We start from the raw sequence: 21,394 nt of genomic DNA on the forward strand, positions 1-21,394 counted from the left end.
ATGCATGTTAAAAGCCTTGTTTGATTCACCAATAAGATTACATAGGATAAATTAGTTCGAGTAAGGTATTTTGCGACAAAAGTTTTTTGTTAGAATAATTTGTGTCATCCCCTCTCTAAATTAGTTATCTCGGGTCATAAAATCTTAGCCAAGCGTGGGATAATTTCCTACTCTTTTTTTCTGCGATTCATACAAGGCAACAATTGAATTTCTTCATCAATGCATCTTCAGTATAACTTTTTCCAGACAACTTAAGGGCTAAAGCTACAAATTCAGAAGTATCTAACACTACATTATCATATTGACTCAATTCACTGAAAATAGACGGAAAACCCTAAATCAAATTTCTAATGAACACAACAACAATGATGCACTTCCATCATCATAACACTAGAGTGTACATACATTTTGATGCAGAGGCTGTTCCAATCACCCCCACACGCGAATAAATACATGAATTTTGCTCCATCTTCCTTCAAGTGCAAACATATTCTTATCAAATCTTTTGAACATGTCAACATTCCAAAACCAGAAGAGACAGCATTCTCAAGGCCACATAGCAGATGTTGGATGTCCTATGCTCAGGACAGCCATCCCCAAAATCTGAATAAACTTTAGACTCCAAACATTATTTGGAACGCGACTGTTATTGGGATTGTGGGACCAGAGGTGCAGAATGCGCAACTTCTGAAGTCCACGAGTGATCTGCGGCATTTATACATTTTTGCGGACTGCAGGGATCAGAAGACTTGGTTGACACTATAGGCGGTGGTTGTAGCTCAAAGAATGCTTTGTTGCCTTCACCATAGCGTCCTATGCATATTGTGTCACCCCGACCATGCCAGGTTCCATCTTGAACATTGTTCATCTCCAATGTTCTAGATTCCTGATCCAGATTACAAGAATGTTAATCACCCGTTCCAAAAGATAAGAGAGAAATATAACTGAAATGTTTGAGAAAATAATTTTTTTTGCTAAAAGCTATGTTACACGGACTTAGGTACAAGTATAGGATGCGAGTGTGTCCAAGTGTCAGATATTGCATATCAAATCAAACCTTGTGTCCCAATCAAGTATGGTAGGTTACATAAATCCTTTTCCACCATACCGTATAATCTTATTACATAGGATGTTGTAAATTATTAGAAATTTACTTCAAATTAAACAAGTTCTAAGAAATAGAATTTACATCTCCCATTCATGAAGCCAGAAATGTTTTTAACTAGCAAATGTGAGTATCTTCTTCTTCAAACATCATACAAAATTAGAGAATCCAAGTGTCTAAATTAGGTATAAGTGTCGGACACATATCCCACACCCTTACCCTTATTGTATCTGGTGGACATAGGGCCACATGGAGAGAAGTAGAAGAGTCCATGTGACAGGTACTAAAAGTTAACCAATTTGAAAAAGTAACTCAGTTATTCTGTTTACCATGTTCAAGTGCTATTTAATCATAACTCTCCAACAAACCTGACATAATGTGCAGCAAGGGCATATTAGATGGTAGATACAATCATCCAATGACCCATCACTACCCTGCAAAACAGCATGATTAACCAAATCATGTCAGCATGATTGAAGTGCGATTAAGACAGTAGATTAACCAAAAATGGAAATTTTGCTACGAGGACATTGGATCTGAGAATACAGGTCAGTGAGCTTAGTTAGGAATTCAAGAAGTTATGAGTCAATCTCGGTTTATTAAGAGGTTGAAATTAAAGCAATTTTGAATTACTTTCAATGCAAGCAGCGTAATTTTTATAAACAAGAAAACATTTTACATATTTAGGAGCATAATTTGTTATCCTGGATTTCTGTTCCAGTACTTTTTCACACCGAAGATATTGAGTTCTTGAAAGTGAGTGCAACTATGCACACAGAATGGATTGGACTCGTAAGAACGAGTAACCAACATTGGTACAATTCCGATGATAAACATGTGGCATGCATCAAAGAGCAAAGCACTCATGAAACTTTGTGAGTTTGTCAAGCCAAGCTGAAGAACATCAAACCCTCTATCAAATGTCCACCAAGAACAACTGGTTTAGTTTGGCAGGACTTTTATTGTTTGACTCATTATTTGAAGAAGAAGAAGAAGAAGAAGAAGAAGAAGAAGAATCCTCAATCAAGACAAAAATGTCAAGAAAATGAGGAAGAATGCAGTATGCAAACAGAGTAAATTCAACAATAAGGAAGACAAAAGTAAATCATCAGGAATGTGAAATCTAATATAAGAACCTGAATTTGTAAAAGGACTAAACCAATATTGCTTTATACTATCTTCCCTATCCTTTCATTATTTTTATTTTTTAAAGTTTTTTCCACCACCAAAGTTGCCATAGTCTCATAGAGCAAAGGTGGTTTGCTGACTTGGCACAAAATGGACAAGTAATATGGAGTCAATTGTATTGATAAGAATATGTAGTCAATGATGCAACCAACAAATTAATTATAGGAAAAAAAAACATGAGGATGAGACCATTCATTGGAATCCTGTATGCGGTGAAAATAGGCAACACTCATTTTAACAGTTTGAGAAAACCGGTCGGTCATCTCAAATAGTACAAAGACACACAACACCCTAATTCAATTTCTTGACAATGCCCAAGACCACAGTCAAAAATTGCTCCCCAAGGGTCCCTCCATTCAAGATAAAAGAAATTTTACATAACCAGACACAAAGTAGCCAAAGGGGCAAAACTTGCAGAAGCTGTGGAAAAATCGAGAAATGGTGGAGGTCATGGATCAAATAATCTATTGCTTCTTGTGCTGAAGTAAGGAAAATAAGTTAAAAACCCAAGCACAACATGCTCTCTTTTACTACAAAAATATTGGAGACTGTCCAAAGTGAAACAAAAATAGGAAAAAAATATATTAAACAAAGGCTGCCTGAAAAACAGGAGTCAGACAATGTAGAATCATAAACAACCTTAGATAGAGATGCTTACACTGATGTTAAACTTTTTCCTGATCTGTGTACGGTAAAATCCCAGATATGTTCCAACTGAGATGGAGAAAACAACGGCCAAATACAGAAAGCAATTTCTCTTAGTCACAATAAAGGCTATGCAGCTGAGAAGTGCCGTAGCAGCAAGAATGAAATATACAATTCCCTGCTTGAATTAAAATGAAAAATCGCACTTTAACAAAGTTTCAATGGTTTAAAAAAATAGGATAACTGAAATTTAGGAATAAGTATAGAATGAAAAATGATTAACTAACCCCAATTCCTAATAATATAAATGAAACTTACTGCTATATCAATTAGCGTATATTCATTTAGAGTATTGCTAATAACACCCGCCTTTCTTTTTAGGACCCCCGCCTACTTCATTTTCTTTATATTAAAATTTTACCATAACATAAAATTCCTATTTTAGGGGTGACCATTGGTTCAATGGTAAAATCATGGCCTAATAACCTTGAGATTATGGGATCAAGTCACGGGGTAACCACCTTGTGCATTATGCCAAAGGTTAGGTGTATACCCAATCTTTTCTCTCTCAAACACACATTAAAGTGTACTAATTGAGCGTTATTTTTTATAAAAGTTCCTATTTTATCCCCCCATTCCTAACATCTCAATTCTAACCTTAACCCTGCCCCCACCCCAGCCATCACCAACTCTGGATGGCCACCTTCCCCCACCCCTCCACAACTCCAGCTGCCACCCCTAACCTCTTGTCACCTCCGGCACCACATGCCAGCCCTTTCCGCCACTCTCCCAGCCCTCCTCCTAGGCCTCCTCATCCACCTCCCCTGTCCTCCCTAACCTCCCAGCCCCCCTTCTACCACACCCTGTAACTGTCAGGTGATCAAAGTTTCATGGGTCTGCACTCTAAAGACAACCAGTGCTCAAATTTTCATTTGGTGGACTACATTACAACACTACCTGACCAAGGTAAATTTGAATTCTTCATTATTTATCAATTTAATGCTATTCGGGCCCGAAAATTAGACTCACTTTTCAAACCCAATAATGCGACAATTTATTAAAATATCTAAGTCAACTCTTTCTATCATATTTTCTCTAATCATTAGCCAATCATATCTTTGACATGTCATTAGGCCCAAAAAGTGGGCTTGTATATCATTTTCCTTAACAATTTGTTATTGTCTAATTGTTTTAATTTTTTTAGGCATTTACCGGTTTGATGCCAATGCCAAGTACCTAAACCTCTCTCAAGTCCAGTAGTGCTATAGATATGATGGGAAAATAGGGCTGCAAACAGCACCATTCTAGGCAATGCATCAGCAATAAAAACTTCCGCGGCTGATGCAAAGTTGCTCCCACCAATCAAATTGTGTTCACTAGGCTGTGTATATGTGTGTCTATATAGGTTCTGTAGATGTGTACAAAAGTAGATTATTATATGTACATGTATATGTATAGGTATATATATATGTATATAATATAGCAATGGTGGTTGAATCTGGTAGGTGTGGATTGTGGCAATGGCGATTTAATCTGCTGGTTGTGAGTTGAAACAAAAACGAAAGAAAGAGAAGATAGCAAAGGACTATGAAGGTTATTTTTTACTTTCAATTAACACAGTTAGTGTTACATTTTAGTCCAAAACCACATAGTTATTTTTGAGCAACAAGGGGTTTTGTGCTCCGGAGGTAAACTACAATAGATAAAATGGAATTCCCCTTCATTATTTGTCGTACCATATGTGAACAAACATTGACAGCATCATAATACAAGTAGAATCAAAATGATTCATGGCACTGAGGAAGAAAAGATACAACCAAGTGTTGAGAGTTAGTCAAAACATATGGTTGGGGTCAAACTGATTTGAAACTGGTCAAGCATATGACACTTCCACAGGAAACGTCATGTGCCATTGAAAAAAATATCTACTTAAAAAACAGATTATTCAGGAACTTTTGTGCATGTTGGGCACATTTTAAAGTTCCAAGACAAAAGGAAGAGGAAAAATAATGTCAAATGTGTCCGTCACATGTAGTTAAGTTAAGGATTCAAATTTTTTTATTTTTTTCCCCTATTCTCGTTGTATTTCTTGTAATTCATGCACATAGAAATATATTACCAGAACAATGGGGCTACTTACAGGTGTTATTAAAAACAAAGTAAATGTAACATTTCTAAACAATGAAAATACTTAACCTGAACAAAACAAGAACCGAAACCAGCCCGCCCCATGTTCTTCCCAAATCGATAGCATGGACAACTGCAAATGCACAATCCGATTTAACACAAGTATCAAACAACAATTCAAGTACAAATATATTTGTTGAAGTTAGCAGTGCGTCAACATGGGTGCAATTGCAAACATATTCTAATTGTAACCAAATAAGTGACGGTAAATCAAGAGAAAAATGAAGAATATCATTCATTCGTCAAAACCCATTTGCTCTATTCAACAACATATTCAAAGGCTAGAAGTTTAAGTAAAAAAATCGACAGAAATCCCCTGATTTCACCAAGAGGAACAAAAAAAAGAAAAAAAAAATCACATTCCGCCTGAAACAGAGATGTGTCTCAGTAAGGGTGGGTTTTTACCAAACGGATTGGAGAGCGATGCGGCGGTCGTCGAAGCAATTGACAACTTCACCTTCCCACATCCGAAGAACACCTCCAAATTCAGCACCAACAACACCATCTTGAGATTCATCATGATGAAGAGTATCTAAATTCCTCCATTTGCCTTGGGTTTGAGAAGCCACCGTAGAGCACAGCATATCAAAATCCAACACTGTCACACCTTCCAAAAACTTCTGTTCTTCCTCCTCCTCCTCCTTCACGCCGGCCCCTACTTTCTCCGCCTCCGCCATTAGGGCTTTATCTCTCGTCTAACTACTTAGATATATATATATATATATATATATATAACTCCAAATCCAAATTGTTAACAATTTTTTAATGGACAATAATGAGAGAAAGAAGAGAAATGGGGGATTTGGGCAATTTGGGTTGGAATTCTCCTGGGGGTATTAACAGGGGTTGTTGGTTGGCTGGCTTTTGCCATTCATGCTTTTTTGGCAAAAAGGGTTGGCGGGTGACAGCGTGGGCCAAGGATAACGACGGTTCCAGCTGTTGTCACGTGTGGACCGTCAATATAGCAGTCTCTAATAAGTCTCTTCTCCCAACCAAATTAACGGTCTACTAATTTCTTACTCAGGATTTCTCAAAAAATTATTACCGAGGATTTCTCAAAAAATTATTAAATAGTCTGGAGTATTACATATTCATATTTATTCATCAATTATTATTTATTATATTTTTTTTTATTTTTTAATTATCAACATAAAATTATAATATTTTATCATTTTTACCGTATTCTCGTAGGGATGGTAATAGATAACTTATCCTGTGGGTATTTATGGAGACCCAATCCAAATACATGAGTTTTTTTCTTTTTTTTCTTGTCCGTTGAGTTGGATAAGTGATATTTTTTAAATCTTTACCGGGGATAGGTACCCACTAATTTTCTCATATTATTTTTTTGGATACATCAAAAAATAATTTCTCCATATGTTTTCACTATTTTTTTTGGTTTCAAGTATTTTGATACATGTTTATTAAATTACTGCTCATGTCTATTTTTGGTTATATAATCGATGTGAGTTTGAAATTTTATTTTTATTTTGTTCAAAAATTACTTATGAATATGTCTATACATGATGATTTTGAAGTACTTTCTCAGTAAAAACTTAGACCAACGCTGACTATGTCTCTTCTCTATTCTTTCTCTCTAGTTTCTGATAAAAGTTTCTTCTTTCTTATTCTGTTTCAATATAACAAAAGACAAAGAATCTAATAATAACGGTTTACTTTCTTTCTTATTTTAATTCTTTTCCTTCTAAGCAACCCCAATAAGGAAAAATGATGATTTTTTAAAGAATTACATGGTGATTTTTGTTACCGTTTTTGTGGCTTTGTACTTTAGTTTATTTATTTATCCCTATATAAATTGCCTTGGTATTGCAGCCTCCTGGTCTTCCTTGTCCTCTGATTCCTATCTCAATGCCTTCTGAAAAGTTTTGGTACAATTTATCGGTGAGTTTCTTCTACAGTCCCTTCTACGATCTTCTTCTTCTTTTTTAAAAAAAAAAAGAAAAAATAGGTCTTGGGTATTATGGGCTTTCAAATTTGGATTTGTGACAATCAGTTAATTACATGTCATGATGACTCGAGATGGGTATTAATTCATGTTATTTATCTATCTCTGTTAATTATATGTTAATCTCATGTTATTTGATATATATGTGTTTGTAAGTATGGATTTGTTAACACTTGTTATTTATTTATCTCTGAATATATGGTTTTGTTCTAAATCATGTTTTGAGATACATAAAATTAAAAAAATTAAAAAAGAAGATGAAATTTTTTTGTAGGAATAGAATTTTTCTAAATAAATTTAAAAAATTCTAAATATACATAAAATTTGACAAGAATAATGTGACAATGTTAATTAATATTTATTTGATTTTGTTGTTGAGTCAAATAAAATAAAATAAGATTGAATGTATATTTAGTTTTGATTGTGAATCTTAACAAAAAAAAAAATAAAAAATAAAAAATTGGCTGTGAACCTTGAAAAATAAAAATAAAAAAGGGTCAAGTTGGGTTGGGAAAAATCCAAACTCATTAGGATATGGGAAGGGTAGTACCCATGGAGAATGAGAAATGGGGAATGGGGAAAAATAATTTTAGGAGAATGAAAATGGAGAATTAATATTGTACGGGAAAGAAATAAACCTTCTCGTATAATCCTGTTGATCAAGATTGCGCTCCTCCGAACGACGTCGCTTTACTCCCTGAAAATACAAACGTGAGCTAGCCGGTGGGTGTGTGCCGGATACCTCTCCGATGCCTAAGTCAGCAGAATAGACAAATAGACAAGAAGCTTTGTGTATTCGGGAATCAAAGTTGTGTTACCTCTCCATAGGTGATGTTGTAAGCTTTTATAGGTTCCGCGTGGCACAATCCTAGTAGGACTTTTACTCCTCCATGTAGAATCCTCCTAGGATTCATATTCCTGAAAGATAATGTTTATCCTTCAACACCCCCCTCACTGCATAAACCAAGTGGGATGGTTCTACCATGGTCAGACTTCAACATGACCGAGGTAAGCATGGCTATGTTGAGCCGCAAACTAGACCGAGATAACATTAGCTCGGCTCTTCCATTCACTGCTCTTACCTTGGCTCTTCTTAATGCTAACCACGGTATGTTTAGACCGGAATAACCAATACTCCGGTCCAAACCGGGATAACTTAGTGAGTGTCGACCGAACTTACCGTAAATTCTTTGGGACCGGAGTAATCTTCAGGTCTCTCGCAGACCGGAGTAACTTTACACCTCTCTTGGGCCGGAATAACTTCATGGCCTTTTTACTCAGCCCTTCGCACTGTGGCCCATAACGGCCCATTACCCAGCTCGGCCCAATTTTCATATAAATTACCTTCTCAATTGCCCCTTAATTCCATCTGCGCAGCATGATAGGGATTACCTTGTCTACCAGCCAAGCTGAAAAGCTCTTTAGCCTTTCCGACCGAGCTAAAAGACTCTCTTAGCCTCTCCAGCCGAGCTAAATTCACTTCGACTCTACCTGTCCGATCAAAACGTCTCTTCAATCACAACAACTGAATCGTTTCTCATTCCAAGGACACGTGGCCCCCTCTGATTGGCCCAATGCAGCTATCACACCGTCTTCGAACTCCGTGAATTTTGAACAGTTCCCGCCTCTGGTCCTTGCATCAAAACAAAACTCTTTGTTTTTTGAATCACTCACCATACTATTCATTTCCTTATCTCTCTTTCTCGTTCCTGAGCTTCTTCAACCCTGAACTTGCTGAGTTCGTGTTCTTCATTGCCGTTGCTTCTATCTCTGATTTCTTCCTCTCGACCTGGTAAGTTTACTCAAATCTGCCTTGTTTTTGTTGTTTTCGCATTTGCTTTTACGATACACGTATTTTGTGTGTTTTTTCAAAACACACACCTTTCTTTCGTGTAACAGAACCTCTGGCTTTTTACGAATAAACTGAAAAAATACTGATTTTGATCCAAAATCATAGTATAACCGAACTAAAAAGTCATTTGTAGTTGATGTCATTCTAGCTAGACCATTCAACCGAACTAACACTTCATGTTATATCATTAGTTTTAACAAGTCAAACCACCTTTTGTTTTAACTCAGCCGAGCTAGCAATCCGCACTAAGTCTGCGTAATAGTGCGTCTGTTAGTCTCAACCACGGTCGAGTTATAACTTGGGGCTAACCCCGCCTTCGTAGTTCAAACCGAACTAAGAGCTTTGCCCCTAGAGGTTCAACCGAGCTAACACGAACTTTTGCACAAAACGAAATAACAAACCCCTTGCACAAACCAAGATTCCAAATTCTTTCTTCAAACCGAGCTAGGACTATATTTATCTTGCCCCTTTTTGTTCTTTTAGCACGGTCTCACGAGCTGTGCTTACCACCTCTTTTTTCACTTTGCAGACTTTAGGTTGCCCAGGCACTCCTTTGAGCGCTCAACCGAACTACTCAGCACCTTTCTCCGACCGAGCTAACACAAGCTTAATTTATTCGTAACTTAAAAGAGAATGGGTAAATATAGGTTCTTAGTAGACACACCTGGGGGTTTGGCCGAATTTCGAAAAGATTATAACATCCCTGATGATGTTCACCTAACTTTGGCCGAACAAGATATCATACCTGGGGGAAACCCTGGTTTTGTTCCCTTCACCCTCCTGTCCATTGTAGAAACCGGCCTAAGATTCCCTGTTTAGCCCTTACTTTGTGAATTCCTTAGGCAAACTAGGATATGCCCAACTCAGCTTTCCACAAACTCATACTGCATAATAAACGGTATAGCTGAGCTAAACCGCCGAGCTGGCATTAACCTCGGCTTAGCCGAACTCTTTCATCAATATTCAATAGGATCAAAAGAAGATGGATGGGTCTATTATCTAAGAATACGCCGTCGTCGAGAGAAAATAATAACGGACACACCGGATAAAGACTTGAACGATGATGATTTCTTCTGGGTTTCTGGGAACTTCGAAGACCAAGCAGCCCAGATTCCTGGTGATCGAATAAACTGGAATAAAGGGACCACCGGTATAATTACCTCGGCTTTATTGCATGCCTCTTTTTATTTCGGTTTCCTGTTCCTGAACCGAACTGACAGTTATTTTCTTTATGCAGACTCAGCCCACCTCAAGTCACTGTACAGTTACCCTAACCTAAACACACTTCGCGCCGCACTACGGTATACTGAAAGAAGTTGGGCCAAGCTGCTCAATTTTGAACCGACATACAGATATAGCAGTCGACAAAAAGCCAGAGTAACAGACTTTTTGTTGGAGGCATCGCCTGAACCGGATCCAACCTTGCCACAAATTAACCTGGTCCGAACTACTGCTGAATAAGAGATGGCAAAGAGGAACAGAGTGAGGGCCCTCCTAACCGAAACACATCCAACCGAAGTAACACCAACTACCCAGACTCAAGAGACCGTGGTGGCTCTTCCATCTTAACAACCCTCTTCATCATGCCCAAGCAAGCGTGCCCAAACCGAGCAACGTTTAGTTGATGAAGACGAAACCCTTCTTCCGCCAAGCCCTCTACCGAGCCCGCAACCGGAGCATTCCAACCGGGCTGGCTCCTCTAAGTGGGATCCTAAAATCACTTTTCAGAACCGAGCTATTCAGGACACTGACTCGGTGGTCGCTGAGAAGGATCACATGATGGCATTTAACCTTGCCAAGAGTGTTTGCCTCCCAGCAGATATGGAGCATCACAAAAATCTAACCGAACTAAAAGCCATTCGTTCGGCCACGAAATCCATGGTGCTTGTAAGTAGCTTTTTTTGTTGATCTTTCTAATTTGCACAACTTTCATCTCGGTTTGATTACAAGTCTTTCCCCTCCTTTTGTAGGCCATGCAGAAGAGCCACATCGCCCATAAGCGTGTGTTGGAACTTCGCAAGACTGCAAGGCAAGCCATGGCCGAGGTGACAAAAAAGACTGCCGAACTAGCAGAAGCTAGGAAGCAAATAGCCGAGCTAAATTCCGAGAACGGTCGTTTGGCCAGACTCGTTAGCTCGGCTGAAGCAGAAAAACAAAAAGCTGCAGCCGTGATGAAAGACAAATATCTGCGTGAGCTAGCCAAGCTCGAAGGTAAGAAAAATGCAGAGATCGCCGAGCTAAAGAAAAAGGCGGCTGATGCTAATGCTGAAGGTTTCGAGGAGGGGGAGGCCTTCTATATGCAGCAATGTGAGGCAGCCAAAGATTTGTTCTTCAAATGTGGTTGGAGGGCAGCTGTGGTGCAGCTCGGTTGTGGGCCTGAGGCCGAAGTCTACAATCCTCCTTAGTACTTCATACCGAGCTCGCTATCAGAGTACGCTGTATCAATTCAGCAGCAGTTTCTTCAAGGTTCAGACGATGATGAAGAAACCGAGCCCAATGATACCCCGGTCGTTAATGATCCTGCTGATCAGACAGCTTGGTTGGAGCCAACGGTGGAAGACCTGACTAACGAGCTGCCGACCGAAACCGTACTTCCTGCCGAGACCGAGCTCCCAACCGAGACCGGGCTTCTGGTTGATATTGATGCTGATCTTGATGATCTGTTTAACTGATTCTGTTTTTTCTTCTTTTTGTTGGACAAATGTAACCGGGCTGGGGCCCCTCCTTTGTATTTGTTTTGAATTTTTAATGAAGTCTGCTCTTTTTGTTCCAACTCTCATCTCGGTTGATCTCTATACTTGTATTTTACTTTCTGATTGAAGTCTTGGATGAGGTATAGCAATTGCTTGCCGAGATACTTTATATTGGTCTTTAATATTTGTAAATATTTGCAACTATAAGTACACCTGCCAATCATTCTTTAGCCGAGATCCATACCTCGGCTGAAGAATACTTAAAGTTTGTGTAATCCAGCCAACCGCTCTTTAGCCGATGTCCTTACTTCGGCTGAAGAGTGTCAAGAGTTGGTTTAGTCTAGCTAACCACTCTTTAGCCGATATCCTTACTTCGGCTGAAGAGTTCTAAAAGTTGGTTTAATCCAGCCAACTACTCTTTAGCCGATATCCTTACTTCGGCTAAAGAGTACTTAAGAGTTGGTTTAATCCAGTCAACCACTCTTTAGCCGATGTCCTTACCTCGGCTAAAGAGTACTTAAGAGTTAGTTTAATCCAGCCAACCACTCTTTAGCCGATATCCTTACTTCGGCTGAAGAGTACCAAGAGCTGGTTTAATCCAACCAACCTCTAAATTGGTTATTCCTACCAATTTAGAATAAAATGTTTGGTTATTCTGACCAAACGACCTGCAGCCTGGATCCTTATCCTAGGCTTAGGAAGGGTGTTGATTTTTTCAGCCAACCTCTAGTTTGGTTTTTCCAGCCAACCTAGAGTAAAGTATTTGGTTGTTTCAACCAAACGTCCTGTAGCCTGGATCCTTATCCTAGGCTTAGGAAGGGTGTTGGTTTTTTCAGCCAACCTCTAGATTGGTTTTTCTAGCCAACCTAGAGTAAAGTGTTTGGTTGTTTCGACCAAACGTCCTGCAGCCTGGATCCTTATCCTGGGCTTAGGAATAGTGTTGGTTTTTCCAGCCAACCATGTTTTTAATGCCCCTAACTTACTAAAACAATTTCTACAGAATAAAACACTTATGCTAAAAAAACTACTTGTTTTATTGGGGAAAAGAAAAATTACAAGTATTTTGAAGAAAAGCTAAAAATAAAATAGTTTGACATTGGCAGTGTTTCATGGCCTGGGAATTGCTTTGCCATCCTCATCTTCTAAGTGGTATGCCCCCTTGCCTGCTATTCCAACCACTTTGTAAGGTCCTTCCTAATTGGGCCCTAACTTGCCATCTCCCGCAATCACGGTGTTTCCCATCACTTTGCGCAGTACCCAATCTCCGATCTTGAATTGTCTTGGATGCACTGTTTTGTTGTATTTCCTAGATAACTCTTGTTGGTATGAGGCAATGTGAACTAGTGTTTTTTCTCTTCTTTCTTCAGCGAGGTCGAGCTCCAATGCTATGGCTTCTCTATTTAAGTCTGGATCAAAATTTTCGCTTCTAATTGTAGGGAGGCCAACTTCCAGTGGGATTACCGCTTTCATGCCATAGGCTAAAGAGAATGATGTCTCTCCAGTTGATCGCCGAGGTGTGGTGCGGTAAGCCCACAGAACATGAGGCAGTTCTTCAGCCCACTTGCCTTTTGCTTTTTCTAACCTCTTCTTCAATCCATCCAAAATAACCTTGTTTGATGCCTCTGCTTGGCCATTTGCTTGGGGATACGCCAGTGTAGAATTGTAGAATTCTATATTGTATTCTTCACAAAAGCCTCTAAAGATTCTGCCATCAAACTGAGTGTCGTTGTCAGATATTAGGGATTTGGGCATGCTGAACCGAGTGATAATATTCTGCCAGACGAACTTCTTCACATCTTTTTCCTTGATTGATGCTAATGCTTCTGCTTCCACCCACTTTGTGAAGTAGCCTGTTGCTGCGAGAAAGAATTTCCTGTTTCCGGGAGCTGTTGGAAGTGGTCCTACTATGTCCAAGCCCCACATTGCAAAGGGCCATGGGCTGGTCAATGGTAGGAGTTCTCTGGCCGGCTGATGTATTTAGTGTGCGAACTTCTGACATTTTTCGCACTTCTTCACATACTTCTCTGAGTCTGCCTGCATGTATGGCCACCAGTATTCTTGTGAAATGGCTTTGTAAGCTAACGATCTTCCTCCTTGGTGGCTTCCGCACACCCCTTCGTGTATTTCGAACAAGAATGCTTCTACTTTGCTGGGGTGGACACACTTTAGATAAGGTCCTGAGAATGACTTTTTGTACAATGCCATAGATGGGGAGAGCCAAAATCGCTGCGACTTTGCTCTAATTTTGTTGGCTTCTTTCTTTTCTTTCGGTAAGACGCCGTCTTTTAAGAACAGTATGATGGGATGCATCCATAAGGGGCTTAATTCGGCGCAACACACCTCTTCTACTTCGGGGTCCTCAATGCTTGGTCTCGGTAGGTAGTCAATTAGTAGTGGGTGAGGGATAGATGTATCTGCCATTGACGCAAAGCCTGCTAGTTCGTCTGCTCTGCTGTTTTCCTCCCTGCCAATCTGTTCTATCCTTACTACTTCAAATTTCTTGATCTCTGTTCTGACCAATTCTTGGTACTTGGCCATCCTGTCATCCTTTGCTTCATAGTCGCCAGAAATTTGGTTTGCCACCAGCTGTGAGTCGCTGTAGACCATTAGTTCAGTGGCCTTCATGTAGAATGCTGATTTGAGTCCTGCAAGAAATGCTTCATACTCTGCGTCGTTGTTTGATGCTGGGAAGCCAAGGTTGATTGCTTGCTCCATAACCAGGCCGTCTGGTGAGATGAGGACTATGCCAAGTCCTGCACCATGCCGGTTGGATGCTCCGCCCACAAAGAGCTTTCACATCTCTCCAACGAACAATTTCCAACAAGTGGAGGGATCAGATGATGCTGTGGGGTAAAGGATGTTGCTGGTGTTTTCTTCAAGGTCCATACTGGTTGTCTGTCCCTCGCTATCTGATTGAACCAAGTCTTTATTTATTGGTGAGCCTTGGCTTGGTGTAGCATGGTTCGCTTCTGCTTTGCTCTCTTTATTTTGGTCTGCCTTGGGGTCTGACTGAATATCCTGCACCAGGGGTTGCGCTATTCCGGTGTCAACTTCTATCCCTGGTTTGGTTGTATCAGTCAGGTCGACTGGACAGATATGATGACTTCCTGGGGTGAATTCTGCGACAAAGTCAGCCAAAGCTTGGGCCTTTATCGCGGTTCTGGGTTGGAACTTGATGTCGAATTGTCCCAATTCTACTGCCCATTTCAAGATTCACCCAGAAAAGTTCGCCCTCTCAAACAAAGCTTTTAATGGGAAAGCTGTGAGGACGACTATGGTGTGGGCGTGAAAGTAGTGCGATAACTTTCTTGAGGCCATCATCAAGGCCAAGGCCAATTTTTCCAGTGGCAAGTACCTTGTTTCGGCACCCAACAATGTCTTGCTGACATAATAGATGGGCAGATGTTGGATTCCTTCCGCACGGACCAACACTGCGCTAATTGCGTGCTGAGAGACTGCCAGGTACAGGAAGAGTTCTTCTCCAGGTATTGGGGTTACTAGTAGTGGTGGAGAAGATATGTATTCTTTCAAGCTTTCCAGAGCGTGGTCGCATTCTTCGTCCCACTTGAACTTAGCTTTCAATGCTTGAAAAAATGGTCGTAGTCTGTCTGACGACCGGCTAATGAATCGGTTGAGTGCAGCAGCCATGCCGGTGAGATGCTGTACTTCTTTTACTGAGTTAGGCCTCTTCAGATCCTGAATAGCTTTGATCTGGGAGGGGTCTGCCTCTATACCCCGGTTGGTCACTAGGAAGCCTAGGAATTTGCCAGATCCTACACCGAACGTGCACTTAGATGCATTAAGGCGCAACTTGTGTTTCTTCAGAATCTGGAACATCTCACCTAGGTCCCTTAGATGGTTATTCTTGTTCTTGCTCTTGACCACCATGTCGTCGATGTAAGCTTCCATTTTTTTGCCTAACAATGGTTCAAACATCTTGGTGACCATCCGTTGGAATGTTGCCCCTGCATTCTTTAGGCCAAAGGGCATGACCTTGTAGCAATACAGTCCTCTTGGAGTTGTAAAGGACGTGACCTCCTGGTCTAGTTCGTACATGGCGATCTGATGGTAGCCTCTATATGCATCCAGAAAGCTAAGTCGGTTGTGCCCCGCCGTTAGGTCTACCAATTGATCTATTCGTGGTAGGGAGAAGCTGTCTTTTGGGCATGCTTTGTTGACTGTCTTATAGTCGACGCAGACACGCCATTTGTCATTCTTCTTTGGTACCACGACTGTGTTGGAAATCCATCTGGGGTAGTGCACCTCTCTAATAGCTCCTGCCTCTACCAGATTTCCCACTTCTTCCGCCACTATCTCTGCGTGGTGGAGTGCCGATCTACGAGTGGGCTGAATGATTGGTCTGGCGGATTGGTGTACTTTGAGTTGGTGACAGATGAAGTTTGGATCAATGCCTGGCATGTCGTAGGGTGTCCAGGCGAACACTTCGATGTTAGAGGTCAAGAATTCCAAGACCTCTAATCTCTCAGTGCTGGACAACGACGAACCGAGCAAAAAGAACTTATCCGGGTTCTTTTCATCTATTCTTACCTCTACCAAGTCTTCCACCGCTTTTTGATCAGCTGCTTTGCCGACATCTGTGAACAGTTCACTGCTCTCAAGTTCTTCCACCGAATGAACATATCCCTTGACGGCGCGGCTGCCATTAACCGTGATGAAACACTGCTTGGACATAATTTGGTCTCCAAAGGCCTCTTCAATTATCCCAGCTTCGTTGGGGAATCGCATTACTTGATGGTAGGATGAAGCTACCGCTCGCATGGCATGCAGCCATGTTCTTCCCAAGATTATGTTGTAAGTGGAGGGGACCTTCAATACCCAAAATTCCACTTGTTTTGTCACGCTTCCTACCCTGACTGGAAGGATGATCTTACCAACTGGCCACTCTGGCATTGAGTTGAATCCGATCAGGGGGGACACAGCTGGTGCCAAGTCTTTGTCCTTCAATTTCAATTGTTTGAAGGTGTTGTAGTATATTATCTCACACGAGCTACCTTGGTCTATCAAAATTCCCTTGACGTCGTAATCCTTGATGCGGAGGGTGACGACCAATGCATCGTTGTGAGGGCAATATATTCTTTCCAAGTCTCTGTCTGAAAAGGAGATGACATTCGTAGGGTCTGTTCTCCCCTTTTTGATGGTAGGTTGAGTGCTTAGTACTTCTCTTAAGTGCTCAGCCTTCTTGATCGATCCTCTAAGCTCGCATACACGCTCAGGTTCGAATACTCCATGTATCACATTGATCACACCTTGAGGTGAGGCGTCAATTGGCATTCCATTGGGGTTATTGTGGTCCTGGGGGGCTGGTTGCGTCCTTTCTTCAATGTATTTATCCAGGTGACCGGCTGCCACCAACTCCTCCAGATGCTGTCTTAATGGCATACAATTTTCAGTGCGGTGCCCCTTTTCTTTGTGGAAGGTGCATCGCAATCTTTCGTCGTAGTCTTTCTGTGCTTCTCATAGCTTAGCTGGCCATCTGGCGAAAGGCTCATCGCGTATTTCGCTCAGAATCCGATAGATCGGTTTCTTGAATACCGTGGTTATAGCAGTGCAGATTTTCAACCATCTTTTATCCTGGTCTTTTCCGTTGTCCCGCCTGCCTCATCCGTTTTTGTTCGGACGTTCTACTGTGTTGACCTTTGTCGCGGTCTTTTTATCTAGTACTGCGGTTGTGCTAGACTTTGCCTTAGCACGAGCGTCATCTTCTTCTACCCGAATGTGTTGGTGCACTCTTTCTATTAAGGCCTCCATCGTGAGCGGTGGTGTCATAGTGATTGAGTCCCTTAGTCTGTTCCCGACTGGAAGGCCTCTTTTGTATTGTGCGATAGCGAGATTGGTGGGGCAGTCCCCAATCTGGTTGAAGGTCTCCCAGTAGCGGCTATTGTAGGATTTTAATGACTCTTTTTCGCCCATGTCGATGGAGAGCAGTTGATCAATTTCCACCGGGGTTTTGATGTTTGTTCTGAACCTTGTTACGAATGCCTCCTCCAATTGCGCCGAGGAGGCTATGCTGCCTTCTGGAAGTTTTTCGAACCAAGTCAAGCCTAGGTCACCAAGGCTTGATGGGAAGAGGATGCACATCAAAGCCTTGTTTCGTCGATATACTACCATAACCTGGTGGAAGTGGCTTAGGTGCATGTAAGGGTCTGTCTTCCCTTCGTACGTGGTAAATTTAGGCTGGATGAAGCCTGAGGGTAATGATGCGTTCTCTATCGCTGGAACGAACGGCGAGCTATGTAGTCTTGCCAACGCTTTATCCGTTGGTTCGTAGGCAAGGTGTGGTGCTAGCATTCCAACCTCGACACTTCCATATGTCCGAGGAACCAACCGCCGAAGGGCTGAAACTCTATGCGGGTCGTGTGCCCTAGCATCCTCCTTCTGTCGCGCCCTTTCTTCAAGCATAGTCCGTAAGTTCAACTCTGTTTGCTTGGATGATGTATGATGCGTGTGTGAGGGCCAATAGGTACTTCCTTCTGTGTAAGACCTTAATGATCTCGTTCTCTCATACCTGGAGTAACGAGTTCTGGAAGTCCTTGATTAAGTGTCGCTCGTCCTGAGGCTTCTACTCTCTGCTTGCGATGCCGTGGTATGCCTACTACGATCTTCTGAGTGGCGAGGAGGCGCATTGCCTTTGCGCCCCTCTCCTGTCGCCACCCCCTTTCCCTTGATCTGGCGCTTCATGGCCTCCATGTCCGCCGCCATCTTCCTTATTAATTCATCTTGCTCCTTCACACGGTCTTCCAGAACTTGAGGATCAATCCTCCGCCTTTGTCTGTCAGGACTTCGTGAACGAGAGTGATGGGGGCTGCTAGTCCGCCTCCTCCCCCTTGCATCTCTCCTGGGATTTTGCCGCTGTGGCTCCAAGTCCACCATGGGAGGGATAGAAGGTAGGCCTTCACGCCTTGCACCCCCCTCTGGTGTTTGTCCGTCGATGGCGGACTGCGGCAAATCTTCGTTGTGCGCCATTGCTTCTAAAGAGAAAAAGCTTGATCAAGAGGCTTTGTTCTAGTCTGACTTTCCCACAGACGGTGCCAGTTGTACGGGAAAGAAATAAACCTTCTCGTATAATCCTGTTGATCAAGATTGCGCTCCTCTGTACGACGTCGCTTTACTCCCTGAAAATATAAACGTGAGCTAGCCGGCGGGTGTGTGTCGGATACCTCTCCGATGCCTAAGTCAGCAGAATAGACAAATAGACAAGAAACTTTGTGTATTCGGGAATCAAAGTTGTGTTACCTCTCCATAGGTGATGTTGTAAGCTTTTATAGGTTCCGCGTGGCACAATCCTAGTAGGATTTTTACTCCTCCATGTAGAGTCCTCCTAGGATTCATACTCCTGAAAGATAATGCTTATCCTTCAACACCCCCCTCACTGCATAAACCAAGTGAGATGGTTCTACCATGGTCAGACTTCAACATGACCGAGGTAAGCATCACTATGCTGAGCCGCAGACTAGACCGAGATAACATTAGCTCGGCTCTTCCATTCACTGCTCTTACCTTGGCTCTTCTTAATGCTAACCACGGTATGTTTAGACCGGAATAACCAATACTTCGGTCCAAACCGGTATAACTTAGTGAGTGCTGACCGAACTTACCGTAAGTTCTTTGGGACCGGAGTAATCTTCAGGTCTCTCGCAGACCGGAGTAACTTTACACCTCTCTTGGGCCGGAGTAACTTCATGGCCTTTTTACTCAGCCTTTCGCACTGTGGCCCATAACGGCCCATTACCCAGCTCAGCCCAATTTTCATATAAATTACCCTCTCAAATATCCACCCCATTAACCCTCGTTGACATCTCTATACTCTCGAAATAATCAACAATCACTTAAATTTCTGTTTTATTATTATTACGGCAAAGCTTACAAGTGGTTTATAGGCATTGTTTAATATTGAAATATGTATAATTTTTTTTTAAAAAAAAAATTATATATATATATATATAATTATTAAAGAATGTATTAAATTTTAGTGAAAGGTATTTGGTGTTTTTAAAATTTTTTGTCTTGTAATGGTGCCATAAGAAATTTTGTTAGCAAGACAAGACCCTATTATTATTATTATTATTATTATTATTATTAGTTATTTATTTATTTTGATACAATGCTTGGGATCTCTATTCACTATTACTACAGGGGGTGAACATTTTAATTTTCATTTACTCATATTACCATATAAATATGATAGAGACGCAAATAAATTACTAAATATTTAATAATTTATTTAATGTAATTTATTTAAGGTATTTAAATGTATTAGTAACATTTACACAACACTCTTATTAGTCCATTGGTAATATTACTATTTTGATTGTTGAGATTTTCCAATTTAATTGTTATAAGAATGGATGAAGTTCAACTTTTTGATGCTGAATAATTATAGTTATATATTATCAAACTTTGTATTGTGATATAAATTATTAGATTTTTTTTTTTTTTTGATCAGATATAAATTATTAGATTGATAAAATAAAAACTAATGCAGTAATAATATGTTTTACTGAGACTTTTTACATTTTAAATATGGATTATGGTCTTCCATTTGTTGATCAAAAATTAGTTCGCCAAACAATCATTCTTGACCAATTTTCCCCATTGCAAGGATGAAAATTCTCCCACGTATTGACAATTTTATCGCATCATTCGCATGTTTCAATAATGGCCTTAGCAATCAAATCTTAACCATTCCTCTACGAAAATCATATGAATAGGTTAGGATTATTCAACTCACTATCAAATTTTATTCAAATTATATGAAAAGACTATAGTTATCATATTGATTTAATTTTTTATATAAATAATATATACGAAGGATTCGGAAAAATAAACAGGTTGAATCATTAAAATGAAACTCATGGTGAACTCCACAGGCCTAGATAATATTCTCTAATCCAAATTACGGACGAAAGAGGATCCAAATCCAATAATAATACCCTATCCATTTTTCAAATGTTGTTTCTATTGTATTATTATGTTGGGATAGTTTAACTCTCCAATTTCTCCCCTCATTTCAAGTACTTACAATATTCATAATTTATATTCTTAAGATATCCAAATCCTAATTTTTGCAATATTACATACATGGTATTATATATGATTTCATACAGAGTGGTGGAGGATACAACTCAGCAGTCCCACTGGACCACAACCGACCAAAGCTGGTGGATGGGGACATGTAATGTAATGGCTACATAGGATTTTGTTGGGATAAGCATCACAGTTTATTAATAAAGTTTGCATTTATTTACTCTCAACAAAAAACAAACCCTCCATGTGCATAAAGGTGTACTGTTACAAGTTGACCCAACTCAGTGCCCCTAAAAGGCGGAAATTATTCTGTGCTTATGAACTAATGCCCTATTTCATTCACTAATTGATATATTTTATTTTATTTTATTTATTTATTTTTCTAAAATTCAAACTTAAATCGTAATAGTAATGGATTCTATAAATAAAACCATTAAATATTAATTGAAGTGCCATTTAAACTTTCTGTAAGAGAACATAATAGGTTCTCCTGAAAGGCCACACTAGAGGCGGCACTTAGCTAAAGTGGGCATCTCTTGTAGAGGACAAAGTCAGACAATGATTAAATTTAAAAATATTTATTAATTTTAAAATATTATCATAATATGTGTACATAATATTCTCGATTAATGAATTACACATACTGAAATAGATGCAATTGATATTGTCTTCCACCAAGTTAAAGTCATTCCGTAACTACTTAATTTGATTAA

General features: G+C 40.3%; 1 protein-coding gene across 1 annotated transcript; it reads right to left on the reverse strand.

Annotated features, from left to right (window-relative positions):
- Nucleotides 1-208: 208 nt before the first annotated feature.
- LOC114271468 (uncharacterized) lies at nt 209-6,071 on the reverse strand. Its single transcript, XM_028213082.2, has 5 exons — nt 5,531-6,071; nt 5,135-5,198; nt 2,952-3,116; nt 1,474-1,539; nt 209-886 (listed from the first exon to the last, which is right to left on the reverse strand). Exons 1-5 carry the CDS (start codon nt 5,800-5,802, stop codon nt 647-649), a joined length of 807 nt encoding a protein of 268 aa, XP_028068883.2. The 5' UTR covers nt 5,803-6,071; the 3' UTR covers nt 209-646.
- Nucleotides 6,072-21,394: the final 15,323 nt, after the last annotated feature.

The sequence above is a fragment of the Camellia sinensis genome, chromosome 9 (assembly GCF_055761805.1).
Source record: "Camellia sinensis isolate YWXY chromosome 9, ASM5576180v1, whole genome shotgun sequence".
Classification (NCBI taxonomy): domain Eukaryota; kingdom Viridiplantae; phylum Streptophyta; class Magnoliopsida; order Ericales; family Theaceae; genus Camellia; species Camellia sinensis.

Coding starts and splice junctions, on each gene's coding strand:
- LOC114271468 (XM_028213082.2), bottom strand. CDS start 5,802: ATGGCGGAGGCGGAGAAAGTAGGGGCCGGCGTGAAGGAGGAGGAGGAG. Junction 5,199..5,530: donor ATCGCTCTCCAATCCGTTTG/GTAAAAACCCAC, acceptor GTGCATTTGCAG/TTGTCCATGCTATCGATTTG. Junction 3,117..5,134: donor TCGGTTCTTGTTTTGTTCAG/GTTAAGTATTTT, acceptor TAATTCAAGCAG/GGAATTGTATATTTCATTCT.